This window comes from Electrophorus electricus, chromosome 20, assembly GCF_013358815.1.
Source record: "Electrophorus electricus isolate fEleEle1 chromosome 20, fEleEle1.pri, whole genome shotgun sequence".
Lineage (NCBI taxonomy): Eukaryota > Metazoa > Chordata > Actinopteri > Gymnotiformes > Gymnotidae > Electrophorus > Electrophorus electricus.
In genome coordinates, this window is record NC_049554.1 from 12,400,145 (window position 1) to 12,424,019 (window position 23,875).

The 23,875-nt window shown below is 45.8% G+C and overlaps 1 protein-coding gene across 5 annotated transcripts in view; it reads right to left on the minus strand.

Annotated features, from left to right (window-relative positions):
- The window catches only part of kaznb (kazrin, periplakin interacting protein b), a 118,785-nt gene that overhangs the window by 87,343 nt on the left and 7,567 nt on the right, over window positions 1-23,875 (minus strand). For all 5 annotated transcript variants that reach the window (XM_035520313.1, XM_035520312.1, XM_035520311.1 and 2 more), the window contains exon 2: window positions 4,052-4,209. In XM_035520313.1, coding sequence (XP_035376206.1) covers window positions 4,052-4,209 — 158 coding nt within the window. The remainder of the gene's footprint in view (window positions 1-4,051; window positions 4,210-23,875) is intronic.

The following is a 23,875-nucleotide window of genomic DNA, read 5'->3' on the forward strand; positions in this document are numbered from 1 at the left end:
GTCAGGAGCCAAATTCTCCAGCACCTACCGAGTGTTCTGCTTTGTAGCTAGTGAGGTGAGTCCAGTGTTTGGATTAATTTAAGGACATCTTAATAAGTGCTAGTTCGTCCAATTATCATGTAAAACTGGAATAAAAACACAGCAGACTTAGTTGTTAAGAATTTACTTTAAAAGACTGCACAGAGTTATGCTATGCTTTTAAGCAAGGGTAATGTAGCCTTTTTTTTTTTTTTACTGTGTGATGACTAAGGGCATGTTTAATAAAAGATCAAAGTGCTTATGTAAATGAAGGGTGGGGCCAGACTGGCCTGTCACAGCCAATAAGCAGAGCTGTACCATACTGGTCACATTACGCTATGAGGGCTCCCAGCTTCATAAGCACAGAAGAGCCCTTAGATACAATAGAGACACACGCTCACACACACACACGCTCACACACACACACACACACACACAGTGTGCACACACAGACACATACATACACACACAGACATACATTCACACATACACACACTCACACACACAGACACACACACACAGACAGACACATATACACAAACAAACACACACACACACAAAAACACATATACACACACATATACATAGTATGCACACACACACACACATATACAAATACGCACACTCACACACACACACGAGTGCGCATACAGATATGCACACACAGATGCAGAGACTCTCAAACGCACTCACAATCACACTAATACAGATACGCGTGTGCGCACACACACACACACACACACACACACACACAGATATGGAGGAATACATATATACACCCTTCTTCACATAAACACATTTGATTTATCCCGTCTCCTAGAAAGAAATACATACATAATTCATCTGTAAATGACAAATCAATCAATTTTTGGCTCTCGCTCAAAGAAAAGCATGGAAAGATCGATCCCAATTAATTTTCAAGATTTCCAGTCTCTGGCTGGAAAAATCGGCATGTCAAAAGCTTCCTGATTCTTTTTCGCAATGTTGAGAAATGGTTTCTAAATATTAGAGAAGGTTTTCGAAACATGTTGCTGTGTGATGTTGATAATAGTTTGCACATAACAAAGACCATATTAAAAATGGAGAAGAAATGTGCAACGATGGAAAAAAACAGGCACATTAGTACCTTTATTTTATGTCTGTTACATATGAGAAGTTTTCATGTTTGATTTGTTGGATGGTCAAATATTCTAGAAGATCTTTTTTTTAAAGAAATCTGGAGAAAGATGAGTTTTTTATTCATTCACTGTCGTAAAGTCGTTTACAGGGAATGTTACATGAAACTTCACATTTTGAACTCTCCTGTGACACACGTCTATATACTGTGACACGGAAAATGGGCAATTTTATAGGCTGTAAATTCCCACATTTGCAGGAGTAAAAGCGGGCGCGCACACACGCCTGCATTTCGTTATGTACGTGCAGGTTTGCGTGTAATACCACGCCTGCCAGGATTTCTGTGCATTGGTAAGGAACTCCGTTGGCTCCTGTTCTAAAAGGCTGTCGATGGTGTCAGGAAGTGCAATTAAGGAACAAAAGCAGAAGACACAGGGGCACTTTGCCTCCACATTTGCTCCCTAATTGACTGAAAAATTCAAAATGGCTTAGCAGAAAAATTACTTAATGGCAGAATGACTTAGAGGCGGAAAATCAGATTTGGCACCAAAAAGAACAACGCGTCACACGGGTCTCTGAACATGCAACACTGTGCACAGATTTAAAGGCAAGAACATTCATATTTCTGAAGGTTGGGAAAATAGGTTCTGCTTTCCAACATACTGCTATGACAAGGCACAATAAGGCCCACAGGAGAGAGTCAAGGGGCACGCAGGTCAAGCCTGAGGAAGGGGGACGTTCTGAGACTAGCCTGTAGAGGAGTGTAATGGTGATAGGGTGACGTTCTTTGTGACCACAGCGCGCCTGTCTGTGTGCGTGTGTATGTGTGTGCGTGTATGTGCGTGTGTGTGAATGTATGTGTATGTGTGCCTGTGTGTGTGTGTGTGTGGGGGGGGGGGGGGCTGTGTATGTGTGTGTTTACACCTCTAGCCAATCACCCAGCCCCCCCCAGGTCTCCAAGTGTTGGGGTCTCCTGTGTGCATGTGTGTATGCGCGTGTGTGTTGCTGGTAGTGATGGTGTGGGGGACTCAGGTCCAAGCCCAGATGGACATTACGTCCTCATCGTCCAAAGTAAAGACAGAAGAGAACATCACCGCAGCTGCTGCCACAAGGATGGACTCTGAATTGTCCATTTTTCTCGTAATAACTCTATATGAATTGGACAAAAAAAATGACCCCGTTTTTCTTTTGTTAAAACACAAGTGTTACTGGATTTCTTTCCTTTATCAGACCCTGGAACATATGAGAACTATACGCAGAATGAGTTCAAACTTTTTTTTCTAAGCCTTTTTAGCCATAGAGTAAAAATAGCCATTTCAGCCATATAACTCAACATCTGTAATACAATATGGCATGCAGTGGTCATTAATAAAAGAAGCAAAAAACATGAACTCAATAGCTTTCTTGTCCCCCATGGCCAGGATATTCATCAGGAGTCTTGGCATATCCAGCAGGAGTCAATGACACAGACTTGGTCAACGAAGCGCATTTTTATTACGGATGTTTTCCACGCTCATCTCAGGAGTTTGGCACATTCCGCACATCTGATCTCCCGTGCTTATTCCTAAATTTCCCCCCTCGTCCGGACGTCATCCGGACGTGCACTTTCGGAGAAGGGAGAGTGACTGCAGGCTAATGACCCGGCCGCGTGGCGGGCGCGCAGCTGGCTGTGGCTTCGTAGCAGGGAGGTGGCAGCCTTTCTCTCAATTACTCTGCCTTTAATCAATGACAGTGCGAGTCAGGAAAAGAGCTCCTGGAAAAACAGAGACAAAGGCATCGGCGATCAATCACGGGAAGTCCGTGATGTGTCTAATTGATTAGGCCGATACATCACTGTGCTCCGTGGCCGAACAAAAAACAACCCCCCCCCCCCCCCCAAAAAAAAACCACAATAGGAAGATGGGTGTTCATGAAAGAAAGACCCCAGCAATGTGACCTGAGGGAGCTCTGGCGCCCCCTCCTGGCTGAGCACTGCTCTGCGCTGCAGTGGCCTGGTCCTTCTGCACATAAACAGCCCATTTAGATGGCAGGGAGCCTGACATAGCCAGGAAAGGGCCGGCGGCTGCTATTGTACGGCCGACAAATGTTTTCCGTTCGCTCGCATCCTGGGGTAGGGGATGATTCAGCCAATCAGCACGAAGCAACACAGCGACTCCGCCCCTACGCCGGCAGTGGGCCGTTTCCTGTGGAATGTCCTGCAGTAGTGCGCTCGCTGCTTTGTTCAGCTACAGAACTTGGATGGCTGGACCCAAGGCCATACCCCTCCCAAACAGCAATGCAGCGTATCCGACGGCTTTATTAACAGCTCAGTCAAATCATTCATACGTCTCTTTTGAAGGACGTGACATTCAATTATTCAAATCACAACGCGTAAAGACACTCGCGTACCCGTTGACCTCTGACCTCCAAGCCCCGTGGGAGCCGAAAGATTATAATTCTGACTCCTAACATCTGGGCCCTTGGGCCATCCAAGGAGCTTCTCACAATGGCAGTGGAACCCCGAGCGGCGTGATTAAGGGATGAGATGGGGGGGGGGGGTGGACCTGCACGGCCTGAGGTCTTGTGAGGGTCCTGCCCACAGCAAATCATTAGGAATGAGTCATCATATTCTGATCTGCTCATCAGCCCGTGTGAATGAATGACAATGAGGTGTGTGCTACTGCAGAATGCAGAACGGCCTGTGTAGCTCGCGAGCGCGCACACACACACACACACACACACACACACACACACACACACACACACACACACCTTCAAAATGAGAATCTGACAGCACCCTATTAAAATGTTCTGCTCCTGCTGTGCAACTGTGAAATGATTCCAAAAGTGACCGAAAACCTTTAACCCTCCAAAATGTGTTCAGGTTTGTGTAACATGAACATACAGCATGGCTGAAGTGCGCGGGTTGTGCCTGTACCTGGGCATCCAGGAGCAGGTGTCTCATCAGGGCCATGGACTGGCTCAGGGTGTCCCTCTCGCTGGGCAAAAAGGCGTTCTCTTCGCGGCTCAGTGTCTTGGGCCCGGTCACCATGAAGTGGGCGATCTGGTCGTTCAGACTGTTCAGAGACTGCACCGCTGCAAGGCCAGGACAAAACGGGAAAGAACGGGACAAAACAGTGCAGTGTTAAACACCAAATGGCTCATTTTATTTAACTAGCATGACAGATGCTGAGGGTGCAGTATAAAGGCTTTCTCGCTTTCTCTCTTATCCCCCTTTCTCGCAATCTCTCTCTCTCTCTCTCTCTCTCTCTCTCTCTCTCTCTCTGACTTTGCCAATTCAATTCAATCATTACTGGTATGAGAAATAATGTTGCATTTGTATCGCCAAAGTTTGGTTTACAGAGTATGAATGTATCAAAGAACAACAATACAATAATAATACAATAATAATGCAATGATAATAATACAGTAAAAAAAAAAATAGATTAAACGTTATAGTTTGTGAAAAGAAAATTAGGATTAAACTCTCTCTGACTGTCTCTCTCTCTCTCTCTCTCTCTCTCTCTCTCTCTCTCTTTCTCTGTCTCTCTGTCTCTCACTGAATCTCCCCCTAATTAAAATGTGCATGTGAGAGGCTGTGCAGGCGGACATGTTTTCGCTTGGGTTTAGTCTGCCTGTTCACTGATACAACTGCCGCCATGCTGTAAATGCCACGATGCCAATTATCCACAGGAAGTGTTGTTAAGATGAGATATGACTGGTTCAAATTCAAACTGACATCGTTCAACCACAAAAAAGTACGACCTAAGATGAATCTCTGATTGACAGGTCTCTGTGTAGCTTGCAGTCGACAGGATACGGTTTGGCATAGCAAATGGCACGGTTTATTACCCAGACTTAACACGTCTACTTTAAGATTTTCGGCTTTCTAATGTTTGTTAATAACCAGCCATATAGAGGCACTGGACCAGCGATAATGATGCGGTAATGTCTCCCATCTATAAAGGATGAACTTGGGCATTGCGCGTTAGGAAAGCTATCCCACGCTATCATTCTGGGCAAAAACGAGGCGTAGCTGTAGAAATGGCCCAGAGTAACTAAAGCCCAGTGCTGGCAGTTCATCACAGGCCGTTTAAGCACAACCGCCGGGCCGGTGACGGGAACACAAAGACGACTGTTGCTGTTACTTTTTACGCGGTCATAATTCTTCTGTCTGAAAGCAGCCGGTGGTCTCTCTGCCGCGTCTCCACCAAGTTGGTCAAGTGTGTGTGCAGGCTGATGTGTGTGACAGCGTGTATGTCTAGCAGTGTGTGTGGTCAGGGTGTGTGTGTAGTGGCGTGTGTGTGTGTAGCAGGGTGTGTAGGGGTGTATGTAGGCAGGGCGTGTGTGTGTGTGTGTGTGTGTGGGTGGGTGTGTGTATGTAGCATTGTGTGCAGTCAGGGAGTATGTGTAGTGACGTGTGTTTGTAGTGGTGCGCGTGTGTAGCGACGTGTTCATTCAGGGCCTGTGTGTGTAGCAGTGTGTGTGTGTGTGTGTGTGGCAGAGTGTAATTGTAGCAGCATGTGTGATCAGGGCATGTGTGTAGCAGTGTGTGCGGTCAGGGCGTGTGTGTGCAGCGGTATGTGCAATCAGGGTGTGTGTAGTGTTGTGTGCGGTAAGGGTGCGTGTGCAGCGGTGTGAGCGGTCTGGGTGTGTATGTGTGTGAGGTGAAGGCGTGTATGCATATTGATGTGTGCGGTCAGGGTGTGTGTGTAACAGTGTATGCAGACAGGGTGTGTGTGTGTGTGTGTGTGTGTATGTAGCGCTGTGCATGGTCAGGGCGTGTGTGTGCAGCGGTGTGTTAGGTGAAGGCATGTGTGTGTGTGTGTGTAGCGGTGTGTGCGGTCAGGGTGTGTGCAGTCAGGGTGTGTGTGTGTGCGTAGCGGCGCGTGCGGTCAGGACGTGTGTGCAGTCAGAGCGTGTGCGGTCAGGGCATGTGTGTGTGTAGCGGCGTGTGCGGTCAGGGCGTGTGTGGTCAGGGAGTGTGCGGTCAGGGCGTGTGTGTGCAGAGCGTATGTGGTCAGGGCGTGTGCAGTCAGGGAGTGTGCGGTCAGGGCGTGTATGTATCGGCGTGTGCGGTCAGGGTGTGTGCGGTCAGGGCGTGTGTGGTCAGAGTGTGTGTGTGCGGTCAGTGTGTGCGTGTGTGGTCAGGGAGTGTGCAGTCAGGGCATGTGCGGTCAGGGCGTGGGTGTGTGTAGCGGCGTGTGTGGTCAGGGCGTGTGTGGTCAGCCTTGCACTGTGCCGCTGTCCCTTCCCTCCAGACGATTGGGCCCGGCTCTGATCCGGCTCCCGCGGGCTCCGAGCTGCTCCCTCCACTAGCCCCCATTTATCATTAATCCTCCTCACTTAGCCGAGGCTGCTGGAATTAGCGTGAGAGCGCTGCCACGGTAGAAATCTCGCATTCATCCCGATTTGAATGCATTTATTCATAAGTCACAGCAATCAGGGCTGAGCCTTGTTTGCCTCTATCAATCAGTGCATCAGCGGGTCCAGGGCACCAAAAGACGAGGAACCCTCCGCCCCGCCCCTTTCCCGGGCCCCGCCCCCTCCCCCGGGGCCCACCCCCCGCTCCTCCGCATCAACACTCAGCTCCTTCAGCCGAGAGCAGTCGAGAGGAAAACTAATGCTGAAATACACGTTCGATAATTACAGTTTTTTGCTTCGCTCGGCAGGCCACGAGCAGGCCGGCTGTGCTGCGTGGCGGTGGGAAAGGGTGAGTGGAGGGGGGGATACGACGGAAGGAGATGGAGGGAGAGAGAGAAACAGGGAATGACAGAAAGCTAAGAAAACGAGGCAGAAAGAACGAGACTGGGAGGAAGGGGCTATAGGGGAGAAGAGTGTGCCTCTCTCTGCGGTTGTACAGGTTCGGTCTATCAGGTCCGGTAACCAGTCCACTTAACGAGCCGCCACGTGCCCGCAGCTGCCGCTCACAGAGGTGGCAGGGGTCCATGAGGGAGTGCTCTCTAGGTGCCATCCACCCTTCTGCATTGCAGATATCTGGGATTAGAGTCAGCTCGGTGTGCTTCAGACCGGCCTGACGCGCAGCGGTATTCAAGAGAACGGTATTTTGAGGGATGATGTGACAGCCATGTTTCACATAACACTGTTTTAACGAAACGTTCGTTAACTCTGCAAGCTCCCAAACAGGAAGACAACAGCACCAAGGCGTTCAGAAGCCTTCCCGTTCTCCACCCACACTTAGACACGGCGCAAAGATCTGTGGCAGTCGGTTACACTATTGCAGGGGTCATTTATGATTCCGAGATGTGTCCATAAATAAAGGCAGTAAAGTTAAGTAAAAACAAGGCATGCTCTAATAAGCAAGGCTGTTTCTTTTGAGGGTTTTTTTCCTTTAAATTTTCCAAGGAGAAACAGGGGTTTTTTTCGCCAGTCATATGAGAGGAGATACTGGAATATCACTTTACAGGAAATAGCAGAATCTGGAGGCCGGTGCTGACAGAAGCATAAAACAATTCTGGAACGGAATCACTTCCTTATTATCCTCCGACCTCGGAGTGCTTGCTCTGGGAATCCTGTTTCTGTCCATAAAATACCGATGTGGGTGTGAAGTTTGTCTCACCATCACGAGGTAAGTTGAGGTCGTGGTGTTACAAAAATTCACCCAGAAGTGAAGGTTAAAACGTGGCTTTATCTGTGAAAAATACAGCACATGCTCGGTATGATATCACATAGCAGGGAAGAGCGCAGAAGGCCCTTGTGCCGGTCTGCCCATCTCCACACAGTCAAAGTTTAGTTGCTGTAACACTACAAACGGTAAATGTGACCCACACATGCCAACATTACCGGAGGCCCCAGATTCACGGTGGCCCGAGGGGCAGACAGCAGCTCCGTTACAGACCCATGGAGAGCGCATCGGGACAAAGGTCGTACCCCAAGTGGTGTCCTCTGCTGAGAACACCAAGGTCACTCTCAGGGAAACCGCTGTGCTTCTTTACGAGCGAAGACATTTCTACGTGTGTGAGATTTACAACAGCGCCGTCCCCGGAGACGCTGCACCGCATCTTGCGATGAAATCTGTCGCCAAATAAAACGTTTACGACGGCGCTTTGACAAACGGTTTCTAATTTCACAGTCGGCATTTATGAGCTATCGCCCCGAAGAGGACACCAGGGGACACGGCGCAGAGGACAACAGAGCGGCTGCGCTGAAAGGGACCCGGCTGTCATGCACGGGGCTAGACACGCCAGCGCGCGCCATCGCCATATGGAGCACCAAATATGACAAAAGCTGTGGGATGAAAATGCGCGTGAGAGTGAATGTGCAGAGGAGCGAGTAATCAGAAACATACCCTTACAATCACGTGGTCACAAAAACCACACTTGTAGCTCTGGCGTTACCAGCACAAACAGCAAAATGAACCCCAAAGCAAAGAATGTAAGCAGATTAGTACTATAAATTCCCAGTCCATGTTCAATGTAAATGTCAACACATTTCCCCCATATTTCAGACAGACATGTTTATGGCATTTTTTTCATTTGTTATTTTATTTATATTATTATTATTATTTACATTATTGTTTATTTACATTATTATTTGTTATTAGTTTTGTACATAGATTCTTTGCTGTATTATTGTTTTATACTGTTAAACAATAAATCTATGAATGTCTACTCACATGATTTGTAACATTACCCATACTGGGAATGAGTAAATGTAAACGTGGTAAAAGTTAGCTGTTATTCTGGTGGTTGGCAACTACATACCAGAATATGAAGTAACAATTTGACAATGTATGTTGACTAGTGTTGATCTATTGACCCAAATTATGCACAAATAACTCTAGCACAGTTGTGTAAGGTTAAACGGGACCTATTATACCCCCTTCAGACAAGTTAACACAGTTCCCTGGGTCATTAATGAAATGCCTTTGGAATACGTTCGTCAGAATACCTCAAGGATCAAGTACCCAGCTTTCCGATTAGCCACTTTGAGTGCCTGCTCCTTTAAATGATAATGATCGCTCCTAACCCCACCCCCTTCTTCCGCAAGGCGCACTGACATGAGTTCTGCTCCGAGCTCCCATGGCAACTGTTGATTATCAGCCCTGGGAGAAATATGAGCGCTGCAAACAAACATAGCTGTGCAACCATATATGTTTGAACAATGTCAGGTCCTGTGGTCAGCTCTCTGCTCACTGTAGCTGTTACATATATATATATATATATATATATATATATATATATATATATATATATATATATATATATATATATATATATATATAGATAGATATCTACACACTACAAAGCAATTACAGGTGGACATAAGGCACATTTACCCCAAACACAACGCAGTAATGTCGCTAAACTCACACTGTAACTCTGACTGTAACTTTTACTTTCACGTTATTCATGTGTTGATAAGATGAAGTTCACCTTACAGACATTAGTTAACAAACTAATAGTGTTAATGCAGCATGAAATACCAATGACCTTTTAGAAAAATTACATCTATTACCTCAGCTGTTACAGTATGCTGATGCTAAACGGCCAAATAAAAACATGCTAATTTAGTATAATAGATTTTTTAAATATTTTTTTAAAAATTCTTAAATTTCCCTCGAAAATTGAGCCATCTTTTAGTAAGTAAATTTTACTAAGTTTCATTTGATTGCCAAATCTCAGATGGATGTAAAGCATATTTTCCGCTAGCAAAAAATGCTAATGTCGGTAACCCCTGTTCATGTGAGCGGAACACAACATTAACTTTTAAAATTTCAGACTTAAATAACGATGTCACGATTGGCCACGATTGTTTCCGTGGTTTCCCTGTCGTGTCGTTTTCCTCTGCTTCCTGGTTGTTCCGTTCCTTGGTTTGGTTTTCTCCGCCCCCTCGTCTGTTTTTCCACGCCTGTTATTCCTTTCAGCTGTGTCTGGTTTTGTGTTAATTAGTTCAGACATTTAAACCCTGTCTGGTGCCCTGTGTCTTGGCCGTTCGTTGAACGTATCTCCGACTCCCTGTAAACCTGTATCTGCATGTATGTATGTATGTGTGTATGTGTGTATGTGTGTATGTGTGTATGTGTGTATGTGTGTATGTATGTATGTGTGTATGTGTGTATGTGTGTATGTATGTGTGTGTGTGTGTATGTATGTATGTATGTATGTATGTATGTATGTATGTATGTATGTATGTATGTTTCTCTGAGTTCTTCTTGGTGTCTTTCTTACAGTTTGCTTCCCCTGTTTGCCTTCATGTTGATTTGGTTTGTGTTTCCTAGCCTTCGTTATCCCAGCCCTTGTTTTGTTTATCATGTACCCTCGTGCTCTCTGTGTTGGCTCTATGACCCTGGACTACCCTTAAGACTGCGACTCTGGATTCGCCCTTAATAAATCTCGCTCTTCTCCGCACATGCGTCCGCCTCCTTACCGCTCACCATTACAGAAGTCCAAAACCAAGATTACTTACATATTCAGACACTGAAATGCACATGCTCAGTTATACTTTCACTCACTCGCACGCATTTTCATTTGCTCACACTTCCTCACACAGGTTTTGTCATAGATGACGCTCCTTAGCCATACAAGCGTCTGCGCATGGTCCAATAACAGCCCGGACTCCACGTGCCCATGCAGGGCACTGCTGCTGTGGGGCAATGGCTATGTTAAAAAAACAAACAAACAGCACAGCTCTATTCCACGGTGGTTATTCAGTCAGCCCACAGTCACACACACGTCAAGCGCGACAGGTCTGGTGATGGGTGGTTTAAGTGCCGCGACACAAGGTTTGGTAAATGAGCCAGTGGGAAACAAATCTGCTCGCATAGCGTGCAGAGGTTTTCGTTGGAAGTAACTGATTTGGGTCTAACACATTTTAGAAAATGTACCGCCAAGCCAATTTTTGCCAATATGTGACAGAGAAATGATACAAAAATAATGTGGATTTGTCAGAGCATATTATGGCTTTGTTACTGTGCATATTTCTTTTCTAGTGAGATCAATGGGGAAGGGGAGTTCATACTGTTTATTCAGAGAGGGCCATAATTGCATCATACTGTAGTCTCCCCTCAAACAGCTTGATCTGTCTGCACATTCCATCAAAGAGAAGGTGAGAGAGAGAGAGAGCGAGAGACAGACAGACTGAGTGAGAGAGAGAGAGAGGGTGAAATGGTGGGAACAAAGCTTGAGAGAATGAGAGATTGAGAGAATGAGAAAACAGTAGTGATAGAAGCAATGCCATCTCTCTAATTTGACTCTCAGGTGACGCCTGATGCGTCTCTCTCTCTGTCTATCGTTGTCTGTCTGATGCGTCTCTCTCTCTCTCTCTCTCTCTGTCTATCGCTGTCTGTCTGAGGCGTCTCTCCCTGTCTCTAACTGTCTGTCTGATGCGACTCTCCATTTGTCTATTGCTGTCTGTCTCATGCGTCTCTCCGTCTGTCTGTCTGATGCGTCTCTCCCCCGTCTATCGCTCTGTCTGATGCATCTCTCCCTCTGTCTATCGCTGTCTGATGCGTCTCTCGCTCTGTCTCTAACTATCTGTCTGATGCGTCTCTCCCTCTGTCTATCGCTGTCTGATGCATCTCTTGCTCTGTCTCTAACTGTCTGTCTGATGTCTCTCCCTCTGTCTATCGCTGTCTGATGCGTCTCTCGCTCTGTCTCTAACTGTCTGTCTGATGTGTCTCTCCCACTGTCTATCGCTGTCTGATGCGTCTCTCGCTCTGTCTCTAACTGTCTGTCTGATGCGTCTCTCCCCCATCTATCGCTGTCTGTCTGATGCATCTCTCCCTCTGTCTATCGCTGCCTGATGCGTCTCTTGCTCTGTCTCTAACTGTCTGTCTGATGCATCTCTCCCTCTGTCTATCGCTGTCTGATGCGTCTCTCGCTCTGTCTCTAACTGTCTGTCTGATGTGTCTCTCCCTCTGTCTATCGCTGTCTGATGCGTCTCTCGCTCTGTCTCTCCCTGTCTATCGCTGTCTGATGTGTCTCTCGCTCTGTCTCTAACTGTCTGTCTGATGCATCTCTCCCCGTCTATCGCTGTCTGTCTGATGCATCTCTCCCTCTGTCTATCGCTGCCTGATGCGTTTCTTGCTCTGTCTCTAACTGTCTGTCTGATGCGTCTCTCCCCCGTCTATCGCTGTCTGTCTGATGCATCTCTCCCTCTGTCTATCGCTGCCTGATGCGTCTCTTGCTCTGTCTCTAACTGTCTGTCTGATGCGTCTCTCCCCCATCTATCGCTGTCTGTCTGATGCATCTCTCCCTCTGTCTATCGCTGTCTGATGCATCTCTCGCTCTGTCTCTAACTGTCTGTCTGATGTCTCTCCCTCTGTCTATCGCTGTCTGATGCGTCTCTCGCTCTGTCTCTAACTGTCTGTCTGATGTGTCTCTCCCACTGTCTATCGCTGTCTGATGCGTCTCTCGCTCTGTCTCTAACTGTCTGTCTGATGCGTCTCTCCCCCATCTATCGCTGTCTGTCTGATGCATCTCTCCCTCTGTCTATCGCTGCCTGATGCGTCTCTTGCTCTGTCTCTAACTGTCTGTCTGATGCATCTCTCCCTCTGTCTATCGCTGTCTGATGCGTCTCTCGCTCTGTCTCTAACTGTCTGTCTGATGTGTCTCTCCCTCTGTCTATCGCTGTCTGATGCGTCTCTCGCTCTGTCTCTCCCTGTCTATCGCTGTCTGATGTGTCTCTCGCTCTGTCTCTAACTGTCTGTCTGATGCATCTCTCCCCGTCTATCGCTGTCTGTCTGATGCATCTCTCCCTCTGTCTATCGCTGCCTGATGCGTTTCTTGCTGTCTCTAACTGTCTGTCTGATGCGTCTCTCCCCCGTCTATCGCTGTCTGTCTGATGCATCTCTCCCTCTGTCTATCGCTGCCTGATGCGTCTCTTGCTCTGTCTCTAACTGTCTGTCTGATGCGTCTCTCGCTCTGTCTCTAACTGTCTGTCTGATGCGTCTCTCCCCCGTCTATCGCTGTCTGTCTGATGCATCTCTCCCTCTGTCTATCGCTGCCTGATGCGTCTCTTGCTCTGTGTCTAACTGTCTGTCTGATGTGTCTCTCCCTCTGTCTATCGCTGTCTGATGTGTCTCTCCCTCTGTCTATCGCTGTCTGTCTGATGAGAGGAAGAGGATGCTGAAGGAAGGACCGCCCACGTGTCCCCTGTTCCTGACAAGGCTCCTGGAACACATTACCATGCAAATGACTACACAGCCTCCCCTCTTTCACACACAGCCAAGCCCTGGATGAAACACTCCTATGTAAGAGGAAATGCAAAAAAGTTTTGGAAGCCTTCGTGAGTGACAAGCAGCTGAAAGACTTTGAAGCTCAGATGAAAAGGACGACACAGTAAAGTTCTGATCAGGCATAGTTCTGATCAGAGTTTTGACCTGTTTCAGATTTCACAAGTTTGGCGCTTGTAAACATTTCCATAGTGCCTTTCTCAGTAAGAAGTTCACTTTAAGTGATCCAGATGAAAAAAATGATATTTCTGTGGTCGTTTTTTTCAGTTTAGTATAAGAAGAACCAAATAACACAACACAACATCCTTAAAACTACTGAACAATACAGAAAACATTTAAATTCCTGAAACTACTTAATAGGAAATGAAATGCCATTTGATTAAATATGTTTATTTAATTAATTAAAAGTGCAATTCTAGCTTATTCTGCATTTTATAGACTTGCGCTGCTGAGTAGCGTAATAACAGTACACCAGACAAAAGAAAGAAACCATAAAGTATAATGACTGTAGACATTTTAGGGCCATTTGCAAAAAGTGCGTTTTGACAGTTATCCCAAACAGGCCAAATTCATTCTAATTCTTAAAATCCACTAGTATTCATTAGTTCCTAAGACTAATTTTATGCAGCGTCGTAGTCAAACGTAATTTTAATTACTTGCAAATTCAAGTCCATGTCTGAAATGATTTTGCCAGCTTATCTGAGCCCCTTCTCTGGGTGTCAGGCTGTTACATGAGCGGGGCGGATCTGACAAACACTTCGACTCCAGTGGAGCTGCTGGGTGAGCGAAAGGTGTGACTGAGGCCCTCACACTTCAAGCCCATTCAGGGAGGATGAACGCCGCTGTGCTCCTTGGGGTGTGAGGAAGCTTTCAGCTTCACCCCATTACGGCGACCACGGATGTAACCAAATCGCGGTGGAAACACAGAAAGGCTGCCTGGAACCCCTTCAAGGGTGCAACCTGATCTTTTCTCTTTCAGCCGTGAAACGACGTAGCTTTCACAAACAAACTTGCTGACCTGAGAGGAACAGTAAAGATAATCACGTTGTTTTCTTTATTCTATTTTCTTCTTAATATATATATATAAAACAAAAATAAAATTCCACTCTGTTCTTTCATTGTGAAGCCTGCAATTTTGTTGTTTATATTACAATAATATAAGGCTATCTGCCACAGTGCCCGATTCATTCCTTGAGAGTGTTGGTGATTGCATGCACTCTTGGAAGGCGGGTTGTCTTGATGAGACCCCGGGACAGAGAAATGTGCTCCTTTCCCTGGGACTGTTGACGCATGCGTCACGCTTTCACGTCGCAAACAATTGCAAGGCTCAGTTCTAATATCCAAAACGTGTTTGGGAGGTGTAATGTAAAGGTGATGAATCCCTTTGTCCAGAAGGCATTTGCCTGTTCTTTAAAGTTTACGCGGGATCACTGTAACTAGAAACCTGTCCATCGCATTACGAACATTTGGTTTTTTGTCAACAGTTTTACGAGTGTGAACCTTTGGTCACTAGCCAAGTGGCCTTGATGGAGGCTAGTCAAACAAGGGCCGAGTGAGGTCAGACTAAACCAGAATGCAAAATACGAACCCATGGACCTACAGTAAGTCTAATCTGATCATATGGTTCTGAATCCTTAGAAATGATGTAAGAGGAAGGCAGATGCCAATCCATAACTTGAAGTGTCTCCAGGCCGGACATAATGGCACTGCTGGACTGGAGGGTGAGACAAACTGGAGGGTGAGACAGGTGAGACTCGGCTCAAGTCTGCAGACGTGGACTGACTGACTCAAACATAGGTTTCAGTGTTTTGCATGATGTGGTATGAACAGGAAAGCCAAGCTCAGCAAAACGGTGCAGTAAGAACTCAAAACCCATCAGTGTCAAGATCCAAAATTCACTTGACACCAATTCCAACAGATGAGTGATCCAGTGACACGCGAAGACAAATCCAAAACTTCAACAGAGCAAATGTTTAAAAAAAATGCCACAGAGCATAAATTCTGACCTTATCCTGGAGCTTTTGAATTGTGTCCTGAAGATGTACACCAATAACTTAAAAATGAGTTTGCCTTGTTTTTATAATCACCACCAGATACATCGATCAGGTGGTGTCACCCGTCCGTTAACTCAGTGCTATTAAAAGCACTACCTCGGTCATCCATAGACTGCCAGTCCTGTCTCACTGACCACATCCTAATTCTGTATTTACATAAGCTCATTAAATGATTTCTGCCTAAGCTTGGGTGCCTCCTTTGAAACAGAATTTGCTCTTTCCAGAAAGTAAAAACAGATAAGCTTCTCCTTTCACTCATACCGACCACTGATTTGCTCAGCATCCAAACACAGATGGAACACAACTGTGGGGAATATGTTTGTTAGTCCTATCAACGTTATATGGCTTTATTATATTATTAAATTATACGGATTTCTACATCAATGACTGCTAAAGTGTGTAGGTTTTTTCCCAGAACAAATTTGTTGCCATTTGTCCAAAAACCACATGGCACATTTAAAATGTGTTTTTGCTGAAAAAGCCTGTCTTTATTTATTATGACTTAAACAAAGAGCTGATCACATTTTTAATCTATTCATGCATAATAGTTCTAATTAGTTTACTCTTCTGTAAAATAGAGTGTTATTGTATACTGTGTTACATCATGGTATAAGTGTTTTTCAGAGAAGTTAAGAAGAAAAATGTTTAGACAAGTAAAAGTCAGATCCATCACATATTATGTAGTGAATACAGAGTTCTGCCTTCAGATAGATAGTACTAAATAGATTTAAGAACTCTTTTATACCTCAATTAATTATTTTACTTAATAAAAGTAGGACTTTAGACAGTAGGCAGTAATATTTCTAATATGAAACACTGGAAGAAATGCAATTTTATGAATTTTGGGGTAGAAAGATCATATAAGTGTGGGTAAAGGAGTTCTGGGAGTGTGTACGTGTGATGTAATTATGTTTAAAGGTGTTCCAGGAGTGTGTATGTGTGATGTAATTATGTGTAAAGGTGTTCTAGGAGTGTGTACGTGTGATGTAATTATGTGTAAAGGTGTTCCAGGAGTGTGTATGTGTGATGTAATTATGTGTAAAGGTGTTCTAGGAGTGTGTACGTGTGATGTAATTATGTGTAAAAGTGTTCTAGGAGTGTGTACGTGTGATGTATTTATGTGTAAAGGTGTTATAGGTGTGTGTACGTGTGATGCATTTATATGTAAAGGTGTTATAGGAGTGTGTATGTGTGATGTAATTATGTGTAAAGGTGTTATAGGAGTGTGTACGTGTGCTGTTGTGTTTATGTGTAACAGTGCTCTGTGGAGTAGAGTGGTTGTGTAAGTGATCTTTTAATTATGTGTAACAGTGTTTTGTGGAGTGTGTAAATTAATATAAGAAGCTGTTGTAGGACACAAGAGAAATTTCAAAGGAACCTGACAATAAAGGTCGCACCTTATAATATCATATCATATCGTATCGCATCATATCATCTCATAATTCCAAAGGGTTCATCAACCTTTTTACACAACTGCATTTTATTTTGGATCTGTCTTTAAATTAGGCCATAATTAACTGCCACAAAAGCCACTGTGATTGAAAAAAACCCTGGTACGAACACGCTACAAGCCCAAGCTAGCGATGTCACACAGCACTGCTTTTTTAGATTTCGGCAAGGCCCTGCTGTGGTAAGTGTCTGGGCTTTACAGTTCCATCTCTACTCAGAATGCCTCTCCACCCTCCCTCGTGGCTGCTCGTAATTGCATTGATAATTATTCAGTTATAACAACATCCATTTTTGATAAGGCTTCTGAGGACCTGGCCGCCCCCCCCTGCTATCAACAATGAAAGAGAGATATGGAGGCAAGTTCGTTTCGTCTCCCCTGCAGAATTCAAAGTATTTCGACAGGCTTAATCAAAATTCAAATGAGGGGAGAAGGGGGGAAAGTCCCTACATCAAGAAATGAAAAGTTTTTACCCAAGAACAGCTCGGAGCCAGTTTCCATGGCAATGAACGAGGGCTCCTTTGCTCCGTGATCTGGGATTGTGTCAGAGAAGGCTTTCTTCTTATTACTACAAGAGTTTTTCCTACTGTACAGCCGGCAGCTGTAAACAGTGATGAAATGCTTTAACGTTTCTGCCTTGTTATATCTCACCCAGGTGGAGTAATTGGGGCAGGTGGCTGTTAAAAGCATCGACCAGAGACCAAAGCATCCGTGGCCCCAAACATTTCTAACATCGTACACAACGACAGGTGAAACAGGGGATCTCAGGTAACCAGGCTTACACTTCCAACAAGGTTCCTGTGTAACACTACGAACACATTCTGACCACCATCAAATATTCAAATTGGTCTCGTCTACACATTAATAATGTTTTTAATGTGGTGGAAAAAATGACATTATATGGTAGGGAAAATGAGGAGGAAGAGGTGCGCTAATGAGGTATGAGTCAGACAGAGTTGCACTAATGAAGTAACATTTAGCAAATGTCAGCCATTCACCTCAGCAGACCTGGAATTCAAGCAGGTCAAGTCGTCGTGAAACAGGAGAATCAGGACCGCAAAAAATAACATCTAACATGTCAAATCCAGTCTTAAGGTTTGGACGAGTATATAGCAAATTTTGCTAGAAGTTTGTTTGTTTTTTTTTCATTGACCTGCTCTTTAAAGTAGATTAACCCCACTGAACAATCTGAATTAGTCTTTTCTGAGTTTACTCTTACATGTAATACAAGGCGTTGGGCTCAGATTGGCTCGACTGTTCAGGGGAAATTTGACGTGCAATATTTATCCTGAAAGGGATATCATCTAATATGTAACTGAGCCCAAACAACGGACGTGCAGGAATGAGCGAAGAGTCTTTCAGTTAGTTGGTTTTGGCAGGACACGATGATAGTCGCCTTCTGCTGGAGACTTTGAGACTGGTTAGTAACAGTATCCTGGAGAATGTTCTGGATCACCTCTCCGCACCTCGTGTGCGAACTTCAAAGAAAGAATGAGAGGAATGGGAGGAACCCTGCACTGAGGAAACAGTGCCTTTTGTACAGCACTGCTCAGAGTTGCAGATCTGCACGGCATACGCACACATAGCCCAAGACACAGTGCTCAGTTTAAACACATAATCCCCAATAAAAACGGTTTTGGACTTCTTGTCTCCTGGCTTTACACCCTAATCAATATTTTTCCTTCAAGCTCAGATAGTTCCCCCCGTTTCATCACTTCCACTCCACACTCATCAGAGGAGATGAGTGCTAATAGCATTAACACGACCAACTGAGCAAACCATGGCAGGGGAGAGAACACGGCAGATAAATTCTCTGTAAAAACTGCATGATTTTTCCAGGTTTTTTTTTTTTTTTTTTTTGCCCCTGCACTTTCCCATATTAAGCACTCGAGTATTCAACATGAATAATACTAACAGAGCCAAAAGCATGTGGTTAAAAGGCGCAGAATTACTGTGCAAGAATTCGGCCAGGCTTTTCCAAAGAACCAACACTGCCCCCTGCTGCTTCTGCAGCACACAAACGTTTCAGAATCAGAATCCGAATCCGTTTTACTGGCTGCCTATGTAAATACACACAAGGCATTTGTCTGTGGCTCTCGGTGGCTCCGTTCCTGCAGCTTATTGCATAGTATTGCACATGAGTGAGTGAAGTTGTGTTAATCCACAGTTAGAATATTGAAAATTTGACCTTAGCAAACTGCATGCTGTAATAATATGCAAGAAGCCACTCACTTGCATGAGCACTTGACAAGTAAAACAAGCACAAGTTCCAATATGGAACACAGACATATTGTACGTATATACATACTGATTATGCACACATCTTTAAGTTGACCCACAGACAACAACTTGGTCAGTTCATGCTGTATTACACCGTACAGATTTCATTTAGCGTCGTGTACTTGGCGCGATCTGGTTCTTGCTGGTTCTTTAGCACACGGAGACAGAGTTAAGAACCGGCGCGCTGTGGAGACCGCGGGCGTTTCAAAACAGCTCCCTCTACAGGTAAGCTCACCGATCGCTCTGCCACTGAGTGAGACGTCACGCCCTGCAACTCCCAGCGCCCTCATACTCTTTTTTTTTTTTTTGTGGCGGGGGGGGGGAGAACAGATTTCAAGTCGAACGTCTCTTCAGATTCGGGGGTACGCCGCCCCGGGCATTGCAGCAGATTGCCTGAAAGGCTTTGAACTGTGTCGTTCGCAGACCCGCCCCTCGCAGGCACCAGCAGTCGGGGGCCTCGGGAGTGTCTAGATAATTGACATTAAACAGTGTGCAGTGGAGGGGATCGGTGCGGCGTGCGCCGTGAGGCATGTAATGAGGACGCGGGCAGGCATCTTGTACAGGCGGCGGGCGTAATGATCCACGCTGCTCGCGGACGCCTGACACCTGCGGGCCGAGCCTTTCCCAAGCACGTGCGGCCGCCCCCACAGCTAAACGCCGAGCGGTTGGCGTCTGAAGTGGCCGCGGTTCCGTGAGCCGCTGTTTCGGACCGCCCGGAGACGTATGCTGTTCCGAAGGAGACTCGCCGCCGCACGGATCAGTGGTTTACCAGCTCTAACGCCCGTTGCAGCTCACCGACTCGTCACTGTGCACCACCAGCAAAGCTTGACCGACGTGGAAAAAGTAGACTAGACAGAGGAGCACGCAGCTAGTGTCTGGCTGGTGTCTGATCGTTTTACAGTGTTCACGGCTTCATCTTAATGGAGTATAACTCCCCGACCCAGTGCACGTGATTAATGACTTCATTATGCAGACTAAAGCTTCTTTATGTCAGCACAACCTAACGATCCTTGCAAACTCACTCATTTAATGTGCGCTTCTCCATTGTTCAACAACTGAGAATATTTCACAGAATATTCTGTTATTTTTAATATTGCGCTGGGGAAGGCAAGCCTTCTCGCCGAGTGTAACGGCGATCTTGATTATGAAGCCCCAAGGTTCGGTTCCCCCAGTCCAAGATTTTGGAGTGACCCACGCTTTGCGACAATGCACCCTCATTTTACGAAGGCGTGGGCTTCGCCTGTGTTCGGAAAGCCGCACATCCACCAGAGGCCGTCTGCCTGACGAGAGACAGCCAGGACAGGAGAGGTCTTTTTCCACGCAGGGGCCGAGCGTACGCACGGCTCGTTAGAGACGTCCCGGGGGCTCTTCGCGACTGACACAGCGTGCGCTGGTTTTTAATGCTTCGATGATGTGCCTTTGGAGAAGCCGCACAACAGGGAGAACCTTGACGAGGTTTGAGGCAATTAGAGTTGTTTGTGTGCAGACAGCAGTGCCTGTCACATTCAGCGGACGAAAGTGGGTCAGCGATTCTAACGCCTCCATAAAGAGAAGACGGCTTCCCGACTTTGTGCCGCTGACAAATGAGAGCGAGGGGAGGATGGAACCGGTGTTCACTTTGGGGCTGAAATCGAACTCCTAATTGGCGGTTCAGGCTGCACGTTGTTATGCTAAAAAGCATTTTGCGGCAAAACGGACCTGTCAAAACAAATGATGTCATTCCACGAAGGACTGTTCACACCTCGAAACAGTTCACACCTGGAAAATTCAAATGTTACCAAAAACAAACACCAAAAGATGGAGCAAGAAAATAAAACCCTAACACCAGTAAAGATAAGGTAGCAAGTACAGGGTCCATGTGATTTAGCATGAGTGAATGTGAGGAGTCTAACCTCCGTATAATGTGACGTAACGATATTGTCCTACTCGGGGGAATTTTTCTATGACTTAAGATGCAGAATATACTCAATCGAAAATTAATTTACATACTTCCCATATACAGTAAAGTGTCATCATTTACTTAAAAATGGCATCGTTTAGTTAAAAACAACAATGTTCCACAGCCTACCAGTGTACAAAAAGAGTCATCTCCACATTTATAACACCCTCATAATTACTGCACAGTCCAACAACTACTGCACATTTGCATAATATCTATCATCCAACTTATTGCACAGATCTATTATTTTTGCACAGTCCTGTAATTACTAAAGCAATTCCTTCAAAGTCCCGCAATTACTGCAATTATCGCACAGTTCTGTAACCGTTACAGTCCCGCAACGTCAAAACCGCATAACTGTTGCGCAGTCCCGCACGATGGGCGCAGTCTCGTAACCAGCCTGGGGGTGCCGCCCGTTCTCTGGCGTCCTCATCGTTGTTTTGAAACAGAGAGCGAGAGACTGGGAATAAGAATGGAGCGATATGTTGATACGCTTGTGTCAAAGTTTCCTCTGTGTGCCAGCAGAATCAGTACTGTCATGTGCGCCAGACCTTCAGACGCCCGCCACCGCAGCAGTGCTGAGGGACTGCCTCTCCGCCGCGCGATGCATCACTCATCAGCACACACAGAGCCAGCGCAGACATCATTCATCTCTTCACCTCTCGCTCATTCTCTCTACATCATCCTGCGCTCAGCGTGACTCTTCGTCTGTCTCTCAGGGTGATGAAGGGGATGGTGTGGCGGACAGCGAAGCTATAACTCAAGGGCAGTTAACTCAATATCAGACTCGTCAAACAAAGCCGGAGACGGTCATGGATTAACTTGAATCAGTTCGTTTGTAATCTTCTCTGCTATATAGGACTCACCTGGCCAATTGTTATGCATTCTGCGTCAGTGCTATTAATAATAAAAATTGAAAATTGTTTCATTACTTTGTCTTTGATGACACAGTGGTATCAGTGTTGTTGAGTCACTACATCACAACATTTTAAGTGATAATTGAATTTAAAAAGTGGCCCCAAGCATCTGCTAGGTCGTGTCATCAGTTAAGCGTAGTAATCGTCGACACACACCGACACTGCGGGGAAAGTGTTGTTTTCCTCCAGTACCCTTGTAACGTAAACAATGCTGTGACAAGCTATGAAACGACAGTGGAGTCATACTGCATTTGCCCTCAACCATGTCGTGACGTGATTAATTAAAAACACGGTGACAAACTCGCTGACAGTTTGATTGCCTCTCATCTACTGACATGGCCATCTCTTCTCCAGGGGCGCCGTGGCATTAACTACAGTCAGTAAAGGACGGAGGAATACCAGAGACTCCTTCACGGCCTGTGAGGAGCGCACTGCGCTTTAACGTGGGAAAACCCGTGCCGTAAGTGCGTGGTAAAGACTCGCAGCGGCGCGAGACTGCTGCGTGTAATCCTCTGCTCTCCGAGCTACCTGCCTTGGCAGCAAAACCCCCTTCAAATCGGCGGGAAAAGTTGGCTCGGGCCTTGCCTTCCGTTTCCAAGCGCAGCGCCGCCTGGAAGCGCTCCAAAGTGTGACTGATCACTAATCAGCTTTGCTCTGCGCCGTGCCACCAAGTCTCTCCATCAAGCTATGCCCGATAAGTGTCCGCCTGACATCACGCATCTGCGCTCACGCCTAGCGGTGTCCTCGTTCTGCTTAATCTTACCTAAAATAAACTTGTCTTTTGTCACCGCAGCCAATCCCGCAACAGCCGTGCCAGAACTGTTTGCTGATCTCTGCCATTGCGCTGGCAGAAGACAAAGTCTCCACCTAAAGCAGAGGACGGAGGCTAGGGGAGACGGGGAGGTTATATAACGTTTGTGCTTTCTTTTAAAACGTATGAGGAGCGAGCAGCAGTCTGGCATCTGTTTTTCCAGAAGTCTCGGAATTCACATATTTGTCAGGCTATTTGGAAAAGAGCCGTTCTAATACCAATTCCTAAACATTCCTGCTGCAGAAAAAAACAGCACTAACACACGGACTGCTTTGACTCCAGAGAAAACAGCACGAGCACACTGACTGCTTTGACTCCAAGGAAAACGGCACTAACACACTGACTGTTTTGACTCCAGATAAAAGGGCACTAACGCACTGACTGCATTGACTCCAGAGAAAACAGCACTAACACACTGACTGCTTTGACTCCAGATAAAAAAGCACTAACACATGACTGCTTTGACCCCGGAGAAAACAGCACTAACACACTGACTGCATTAAATCCAGAAAAAACAGCACTAATACGCCGAATGTTTTGAATCCATTGAAAACAGCACTAACCCAATGACTGCTTTGACTCCAGAGAAAATAGCACTAATACACTGACTGCTCTGACTCCATTTGTGATCAAATGTCTTAGGAGGACCAGGTACATATCAGACCCTATCAGATCCTGTAAGATCCTGTCAGATCCTGTTCAGTGTGCATATGCAGGTTCAAATGAGGCACAAACGATGCCATTCCTGGTCCTGGTGCGTCTTAAACATCTGGAGGATTCTGAGTCATATGCACATATTCAACAGCTTCCAACACATAACAGCCTCATCCGTAGAGTATGAGGTTAACTGAAATGAACGCAAGTCTTTTATTAAGTGGTGCTATTCCTTCCTAACGAACCACACACAACGCATGCAAACAACAGCTCCATACACAGAGGTATCCAAAATTAGGAGTATTATATTCACATTCCTGTGATTAATCCCTGATCATTACAGCCTTAGATTTTCTCATGGCACTGTGGTTATAAGCCCACTTCTTAGGACTAGAAAATCATCACTAATTACTGAGAACTAGAGCTGTTTGTGGAATGGACAGAATCCATCTTCTTATGAATTT